The 10,114-nt window shown below is 35.1% G+C and overlaps 1 protein-coding gene across 2 annotated transcripts in view; it reads right to left on the minus strand.

Moving 5' to 3' along the window:
- The window catches only part of MAI2_1 (ATPase inhibitor mai-2, mitochondrial), a 34,207-nt gene extending 24,536 nt beyond the window's left edge, over window positions 1-9,671 (minus strand). For both annotated transcript variants that reach the window (XM_012938110.3, XM_051218014.1), the window contains exons 1-4: window positions 9,509-9,671; window positions 6,977-7,213; window positions 5,607-5,655; window positions 699-788 (exon numbers count right to left, since the gene is read on the minus strand). In XM_012938110.3, coding sequence (XP_012793564.1) covers window positions 699-788; window positions 5,607-5,655; window positions 6,977-7,062 — 225 coding nt within the window. In that variant the 5' untranslated portion in view covers window positions 7,063-7,213; window positions 9,509-9,671. The remainder of the gene's footprint in view (window positions 1-698; window positions 789-5,606; window positions 5,656-6,976; window positions 7,214-9,508) is intronic.
- Window positions 9,672-10,114: the final 443 nt, after the last annotated feature.

Here is a 10,114-nt window from a genome sequence, read left to right on the forward strand (position 1 = left end):
GGTATATATATATATATATATATATATATATATATATATATATATAATCAGTAGGTACCATCTTACATCATCTAATTAATTAATTTGATATCCATAAGTTAAAAAATATAGTTCCTGGAATAAGTATGTACCGGTGCAAGTTGTCTCATTTTTGATATCCATGTAATAACAGAAGGAATTAACAAAATAAAGAGTAGCTGACCTCTTGACATGTTGGTATGGACTGGATATCATGATGACCCAATAAAGCTATTTCAGCAGGGGAACTTATTCCTTTGGGTTCTACCATGCTACGAAGGCCATTTGGAGAGCGGTAAGACTAAGACACCAAAAGCTTCTCCGGAAAAGGCAGTATGTGACGAGTCTCAAGCAGTTGACCTTTGCAGTCTGGGGTTCGCTCCCAGATCTTTAAGATCACTAACAATTTAGCTTTGCTCTTAGGTATCTGAAGAATTATCCTCCCACGATGTGATGACCGCAAAGTAACAAGGGCTCACATAGGAAACCAGATCACTAGCTGTAGTTAAAAGCCAAACATGAGAAGTGTGGTTGAAAAAAAGGAAGGATAAAGAGTATGAAATGACTAGCAATAGTGATATATATACATATATATATATATATATATATATATATATATATATATATATATATATATATATATATATATATATATATATATTGATGACATAATTGTTTACCAATTTATAGAAGTATTCTTCCTCATTACGTGCTTCTAATTTGCCGAACGCCCCACCAGCATCCCGAATAGAACCACCAGTACCACCACCCTTGATAAGAGAAAATTAGTAAACATACATTAATACATAAAATCCATACTCAGTAAGATAAGTGGATGTCATTATCATATCTGAATAACGATTCTATCTAAATAAACATAATTTCCTGAAAAATTATTTGATTGCATACAAAAATAATGTATCGCACGATAAGTTATTGTCTTTCAGTTGTTGTCAAACATCCTATAGAACCATAATAGGAATAAATAAATCCTAGCTAATCAATACAGTGTAAATGTGTTACTACTTGAAAGTTAACCCATATTTAATGTAATATGAGAATAGTGTAACTTTATAAACTATTTCTTATTGATAACCTTTACCACTCATGTTAGTATATGGTGATGGTTACAAATTGTTAATTAGTAGGAAAATACGATCAGATAATTAAAATGATGAGTTATTGATCACAAATTTAATCAGCCAACTTAGAGCCTGGCATAGAAGTGAGTTGTTTTAAGTCACTGTAGCAGATTGGCGCAGTGAGACGAAATGAACAATATGAATACAAAAACAAAGAGAAATAGTGTAGGAGCAGTAGTCATGAGAAAGACTGTACATTGAGAATATGATTAAAAAAAGACCGGGTGAAAGTGTATATGAAGGAATGCTGGGGTTGAAGATCTAGAAGGAGATAAAGAGAGGACGCACTTGCACCATGGACTATTCTTAGTTGTCTCATCTAGTCTCCAACTAGGTAGTCTGCATATACTAACATGGTTCAGAACAACAGCCAGTGCCTTCATAGAATGATGCTACATCTTCGCTTGACTACCCGTAGATACTTTCCAACCTACTTTTGCACCAAAAAGCATCGTTCACTGAGGTAGATGGTGATTAGGCATACGTAACACATGCTCTAACCAACTTATCTGATAGAGATTCAAAACCTAATCAACTGACTTGCCACTTTTGCCAGGTACCTTGAGCCTAGGACTCAACACACTGCCCACTTAGTTGTTCCACAAAACGAGAATAATACTTCGAAGGCACTTATAATCAAAAACCTTTTGTGAGGTAAGTTGACAAACGTCAATCGGACTTTCTGCATAAGTATACCATTTTTTATCAGACACCTACTCACAAGGGCTGATGAAACTTTCAGGATACATGAGGTTGGGTATGAATACAAGGATGTCGACATAAACTGGTTAATAAGTTCAAGAATTCATTATTCACTATTTTATACAATGATTATAGATAACCAGTGTTCACAAACCATAAGTAATTTAGACGCAAAATATGTAAATTTAATTCATTCAATATCACAAACCGACTCTAGTAGATTTTATTGTGGAGTACATCAGATAAGCCGAAAAGAAAACTTATTATTTAAAAATCATAACTACAATGTTTAACCATGAATTCAGAATATGTATATACCTCCAACGACTGATTTTATGCAACAATTACACGTTAACAACCAGTCAATGGCTTATGAAGTAATGTATAAAGAATAGATTAGAAACAGAATATTATAATATGAGACATGGATAACCATACTTTATGAATTATACAATAGTCTTTCTATAAACAATTATCGTATCAAAACTATTCCTGAATCATATTTACAGGTTCGTTTACGTGATACGTGTCGATCTGGTGTTATTTATTTTTCAAATGTAACACAGTTGTCACATTTTCGAAAAAGTAGAAGCATGTTAGGCTGAAAACATTTTCAAAATGATGGAGAAGATTTGTAGCTCAAATGGATGTTTACATCACCTAACAGTAAGATTTCATGATGTTATCGCTCAGTACAACAATGAAAACCACGCTAATAAACTATGCAAACTACAGAACACAAAATAACAAAAATTCACATAATCATGTGACCATAAGTTGTTTAATTTCCGAGCCTAACTGGCTTAGTTGATGATTACCTATCTAACTGAATCAATGTTTTCGAATTTCGTTAATTACAAGAATAGAATAGAAAAGTTATAACCCAATTGATTGTGTGTAGACTTAGAAAACAGAAAAAGAAGGGTATATAAAGCACAGAGATTATAAATAAAAGGGTTATACAACGAAAATGATCAGAAATTAATGTGACGCATGTAATCTAGCCAAAATTCCTTCTATCTTGCAGTCGCTTAAATTAAACTACGTGATTGCAATCACAGAAATATAGTATATCAAATCAACTGCAAAACATTTACCCCATGAAATAACCTTAGACAATTGTCGACCTACAATCTTTTCTCCATATAAACTGAAATTGGTTGGTGTAGTGTACACACGATAAATATGCATGGTCCCAATGTTTTTTACATGCTGACTTTTACTGTAGTAATAAAACTGAACATTCTAGATATATCATCTTATTAACAACAATTATAACTTTCAGTGACTAACAATAAAGTCCATGATTTTTCCTTCCTCTCACTAGGGAATTAACAACTAAAGTGACCAAAATTCTAGTATTGATTTTAGTGATAAGTAGTATGTTGTTTATTGATACAAATAACCTAAAATTAAACAAGTAACGGCCTAATTATAAAATAGTCAACAAGTAATTGTTTTAAACGAGAAACGATCAAGGATGAGTTGTCGTTACTTTGAACCCCTTACATGGTGTTGAAAAAAATAAATGTTGTTTGATCCTGCCTGGTTTACATAATAACTAGCATAATGTACAATCCATGGTCGAGTAAGTACAATTCAGTGACTTCACTTGGTGAGGGTGCTTACGGAAATGAAACGACAAAAAGCGAACGTATGGTGCTTAAACGAACTTGGTGGATACGGAGGACTCAACTGGAGGATTCGGGAAACATTGACTACAAAGCATTGGTGTATATGAGATCCTATGATCTTGAGGAAATGAATGTTGTAAGAGCATATTTGAGTCACCATCTACTTAGGTATCTAAAATTGCTCTACTGACTTGTGGAGTGGTCTTCTAGGGAAACCACCCACCTCGGTTTGACCTCTTGGCAGTATTCCAATCAGTACACAAATATGATTTGAGTGGCGCATACTTTTAGTATCCGATTGTACCAAGTTAAATTAAACCAAGAAATAAAGTTAGGGAAGTTTGAGCATCCTCAGACGTCCATGCAGATACATGAAACAAACGTATTTGAAAAACACTGACGTCGTATAGTATTACTTAACTGTGATCATATCAAGTTTACATTTAAAATTTAATACAAAGCTGTTATATTGGTTATCATCGGATAATCGATTAGTTGTAACGTGATTGTATATTCAATATTGGTGAAATCTGAATCCGTATGATGCCTCAACCACTGAACTTAATGTTAAAAAAACAACGAATAGCTAACAGCAGTACCAAATTATTAAAGATAACCACTTAATTTATGTGAATCAACAGTACAGTCGATTGTCATCACTATCCCCTACTATTTAACTCTTAGGTTCTATCTAATACAATACACTGGCTACTTTAAACATGCTACCGAAAACAATATATTACAACTCCAATTCACATAATCTTTTACTTCGCTTTGAGCTATACTTCACGTACAAGGGCTAGCGATACCATCCAGATGTTCAACCCTAAGCAGATGAGACGGGGTTTCGAAACTCAAACGTAGCGGCTGAAAGTCGAACATTAGATAGACACTATAAACTGAATACTATTAATTGTAGAACTTGAAAAGAGACTGGTAATGTGTAGTTCTCTAAAGCAAAGTAACTTTGTGGCTGAATGAAAAACGGTTTAAACTAGGCTATACCAATCTAATATCTTCTATCACAAAAACTATGGGAAATAAGCAGCTGTCCAATTAGCTTGATGCAATTCCATTATCAAGTACAGGTTTATGCAATATTCTTTTGGTCACACTTGTTTTATGGGGTCTAATAATATTGCCCAGTCAGTCAGTCATAACCAGCATACAACCTGGGATAACTATATTCGTTAGCTCAAGTTCACTTACTACATTATCATGACGAAACAAATAATAAAGGAATCAAAATAATGTAGTAGCAATTACGTTGACAATGACTGGACGTTAACACTATAATTAGAAAAGACAGTAAGAAGGTATGTACAAAAGAATAGTGGAAATGAAGATAAAGAGGAAGGTAAAAAAGTAAAAGCACCTGAGCCATCTTGAGCCACATCAATCAAAATCTGTAGCCACTAAACGGGATTATCGTATGGACCTCAACCATGTCATCTGCTTTTATACATAAGCGGCTCAGACCAACAATAAAGGAATATAGGAACAATCAGTATGGGGGTTGTAGAGGCTGTTGAATTTTGAGATAACAAACCGATCTGTTAAACAACCATCGAAAAACTGGGAGGACTATACAGCTGTTTCGTCCTAGCACGGGGATCCTCAGCAGATCTGGGGACCAAACTCAAAACCTTCGGTCTCGAAAATATGCTGATGAACATGAACTGATGTATTTTTTGTTTGGTCGCCCCTATCTTTCTCTCAATCTGTTCACAGACCGGCTAAAATTGCTCGTCGAAGTAGGGGGTAGTGGTCAGATAAACATTGTCCAAAATAAGGTTAGACTGGCTTAAAGGAGATTATATAATGAAGAGTATGGACATATCAACTAAATATGCAGAAGTGCATATATAACATTTCAATAAACATGTATTATAATTTTCAAAAGATGAGAACAAATTTTAAGTAGTCAAAATAAAAAAATGGACATACACTAGTAGATAACAAGTAACAATTTTATATTGATCAATGATTTACAAAAGCATTAACCACTACTGAAGTTATAAATAAACTAATTCACATAAAAAAGGTTATTTAAAGAGCATAAAGTAAAAAAATAGATTAGAAAACTTGTAAAATAAAATTAATTAAACACCTTGCCTGCACCTCGCCCCAATTCGTCACCAGGATACATACGAATACACCTAAAAGTAGTCAAAAATGGGTGAGTCTAAAGAATACTGTACTAAATAGCGTTTAAAGCAGTTATTTTTTAGATTTTGTGTTAGGTAACAAAAATGTTTTTTCAGTAAATCCTAAGCCATTGGTAATATATCGTGCAGCAGTAAACAGATAATCACTCAGACGATTCAGGTACTTTACTACACTTTCTTCGACAACAGGATATTCGTGTTGAAGGTTCATGCTGATAACACACCGTTCAGCTCGTCTGCAAACAGCTCTCGCAAGTTGTAGGGAACTTCCGGGAGTTCCACCTGACGGTAATATGAAGACCTTTAGAAGCGGCAAAGCATTTGTCAAATTGTCAATCCATTGCTCTAGTTCAACTGAAACATCCTCTGGAAAAGCCACACGCTTATACCGCTTTGGACGCTCCGAAATATCGGTTTGGTTTTCAGGACGAGGAAGAGGTGTGGCTATTGAAGACGACATGCCCAGTAAACGACATTGTATTTGCTCTAATTGTTTTAAAACAGTTAGGACGTCATATTCGGGGAGCTGTCTGGATATATGATCATGAATATGAGCTGACGCCAAGCCTATGCAACATGCAAGTTCATCAACTGTCCCAAGAGCATCGAACACAGGATCATTTTTGGGACGACGTTCACCAGTAAACAAACTACTTGTCCCATTGTCACCTGTCCTAGTATATATTTTCACTGCTCGTTTTGGTACATGAGATATAAGGCTGGCACCCAAGTATACATTACGGCTGTGGAATCGAAAAAGATTGAAAGATCTGAGACTTCTCGAACTACCAGAGATTTGTAGGTGACTACTGTATACAACTGTACAATGAATAATATCAATGAAATAAAATATACAATTTGCGAATCCCTCAGATAAAAATAAACCTTCTACTGAATAATAGTCATTAGTTACAACTACTATCTAATTATCTTCAAATTTCCTGTATGAGTCGACAAATGTGTATATACTACGACTCCCCATATAGTGGGATTTCAGTATCACTTATAATGAACCATAATTTTACGATATATGGTCTTAGAATTGATTTAGGCCCTATGTACAGAACTGATATCGTTTAGTATAGTCTGAATTGTGGCAATAAAAACTTAAGGCTAAAAACGAAGGGGAAACCAGGCACTAATCCGTATCAGACAATCAAGTTTTTATGGTACAAGAATAATTAAGCCATGTGGTCAAGCTAGCTAGATTTTGAACGAAATCTCATATATTACAGGTATCGAATGAATAACTGATTTCATTTCGTAAAGCCAGAGAAAGTCCCAAGGTAATTGTTGTTTGTATTGCACTTACCCAATAGACAAAGGTTTCAGGAACGTCATTGAGTCTTTGAGCACCACCTTCAAATTTTGAGGGATGTAGGTTAACAAACGTTGCATGTCTAATATATCCAATATATCTCAAACTGAGTGTATGGATGAGAGTATCCGTAGGAGTATCTCCTAGGTCCTAATATATTCAAAGTTTGATTTAGTGAGCTTTCTTTAATCTCTCGATCTTATATTCCTGAAGAATAAGTGGTTTGCACCTCTAAAAGTGAAAAGAAAAAACTGATATCCCTTTGATTTGTGTGGTTGTATTTGAACATGAAGTGATCAATATAGAATTAGTGTAACGATAATATCATATACTTGTCATAAATTTCGGACGTACCTGTTGAACTTTTTTTACATTATTAACGGATAGACAAAAGAAATCGGTTAAGTGATTTAAATAAAATTAAGTTATCGGAATCTCAAAAATATCACGTCATAAGAATCAAATTTCGAGACAAAGTACGTCAATCAACTTAACTTGTGATTCTACAAGACAGCATTGTATAATACTAACAAGTAAATCGGTGCTGAAGAGTTCCTGACTAACTAGTATTTGTAAACGTGAAAACTATCAACCAAAACTTATAAAAACGACGGCAACAAGGCTCAACAGGAATCTCAGAAGTTGACCAAAGTATTGGACTGGGGTGCCATAAACCGAAGCACCTGGAAAATACATCTACTGGCCTGGGTATGATTAACTCTATCGTCCTGAGATAAGTGACCTCATTTCCGGTAACATGCCTTTGTGTAATACTTTCGCATCCCTTTGGCAACGCCACGGTTTCAAATAAGCGAAAATTGATACACTTTGATCCAATCTTTGAAATGAAGCCAACACAATGATCCTGCAACCACTGGGCCGATCAATTTTTTTAGTGTTCTCCACGGTTATAGAGTCTAGTTGATGATGACGTGCGTGATTTATTTGAATCTCAAGGAACTTCTTTTTCGCCCAGTGGTTAACAGTTGTTAGCACTAGTTTGTTTGATTGTGGAGATAAGTGAAGCAAATTGAGTAGTTGAACTGTATCACTATTGCTCACATAAATATGGCTTAAAGCTGAGGGTAAAAGTATGGTATGGGAACGAGCTAATCAGAATTAGAATGGCAAATTTAAATTTTCTGCACCAAATTTAAACACCACGTTTTGTAACGCATTCGAAACCTTACGACACCAACGTCTGGTCTCGATTATTAGATTATCTTAATCTTACGCTTGTGTTATTGCCAATTGTTTTCAATCACTTTCATCATGAAAGATAAGTATTATCGGCGTGCTTATTAAATCATCCTTTTACTCTCCCCTTTTTTCGTCTTCCGATTCTCTTGTACTCATAATACCCCCCCCCCTCAGTACACAAGATACCTTCAAGCTGGACGTCAACCTACTAAAGGTTAGACATTATAGTATAGCGAGATATAGGAAAACCTTTGTATACTGCTCAAAACATTCGAAACGGTAGTGAAAAGTTAATCATTGACACCATAGAGTAAGTGGTAGTATTAAACTTATTATACAAGCATCTAGTCTCTGAAGCTGTACACAGCAGGCAGATGGATACTATACCTAAATTCCGACCCTAAACCCTCAATCCTGAAACAAATCTTAACCTAGTGACACTACATTTAATGAACGAACAAATCAGACGGCGCCTTTTGGCATTCCCGCGCGAAATTCACTTAGCCTTAGGAGCTGACACCATAATAACTGTAGTTTTCTTTCCAGACGAAAGTTCTGAGGGTACGTCTATAAATACCTAAAAAGTAGTAATTGGTTTGTGATACCAAATTACGTACCCAAAGCATTTAAGTACACACCTTTCCTGCACAAATACAGACATCATTGTGTACAACAGATTACCACTGGTTGTGACTTGAATCTGAACTAGTAATAGCGTGAATACTAGTTCTAATTGTTATTAAAATGGTAGCTACGACAATTGCTGGAAACAAGTTTAAGAAGTGGGGAGAAGTGAAGTATTGCGTATTGATGCGGATGCATGTGTGAATAATGTCTATATCACAATTGTTATGTTACCATTTTTTGACTTGTTTCCATACTACAATTCACAAAGCAGTGGACATGGTATATACATAAATTCCCTGTTGAAATGCGTATAAATTTTCGGCTCAATTAGCTTCCAGCTAACTGCAGCTTTTCAATTAAAAGTATCGATTCAACCAATAAATCGGTCAGTAATTCAATGACAAAGGTCATTTATCTTATTATGTTGTTATTGTTGCATCAGATTGCATATCTACGCAGTACTGTCAACGTGACTAAGAAATAAGCGCAGGTAAAACCTTAAGTCTCAAAAATTAAAAGTTATTTGCAAGCTTCATGGTTTTCAGAATGTTTGGGTCTATATAATACATCCTAGATATCAAAAAAAGATTCGCTGTACTCGACCTAAAGGCTTCAAAAGCTGATGAGCGATAGGCTAACTACTATACCATGAACAGAAAACTAGTTTAGAGGAAACGCTATACATACATAAAAACTTACTGATAACCGGACGAAAATATAATTCGAAAGTGCGTAACCCAGACTGTTTAACTCCACTCGTACAATTTTCAATATCGGTTTCAGCTTAGAAAAGATAAGAAGTTAGATAGTCTGTGTTATTCCTAGAAATGGTGGTCCCTCAGTTGATCAAATTGTTTGAAAGGGTCGGCAGATGGAGATCTAACCACGGGCTCAGATATTGAATCCTATTCGCTGATGATTCGATTTGAAAGTCGATAGTTAGCTTATAATTTATTTGTCCTGTGTTTGTGAACATTTTTCGGAATGTCCTCGTAAACTATTTCCTTTGGAAGACAAGAAAAATGAGGGCATGTTGGGTGCGAATTATTCACAAAGTAATATAGAAACTGATCAAATAGCTTCTGGTTCTTCTATAAGACAATAAATCCCCAAAATAAATAGCACTGTAAGTCTTCGACATTGGATGCTGACCACATTAGTTTTAATGGACTCACCTAGCTGAAGGCGCTCGGTCACGAATCCGCACTAGATCACGAGTGGGGACGCCATGCTCTGTGATGAAAAAATTGAACAAACCTTCAAATGCTGTGGACTATGACCAAGGGAGATATCGTGGATGTTAAT

This window comes from Schistosoma haematobium, chromosome 7 (genome assembly GCF_000699445.3).
Source record: "Schistosoma haematobium chromosome 7, whole genome shotgun sequence".
Lineage (NCBI taxonomy): Eukaryota > Metazoa > Platyhelminthes > Trematoda > Strigeidida > Schistosomatidae > Schistosoma > Schistosoma haematobium.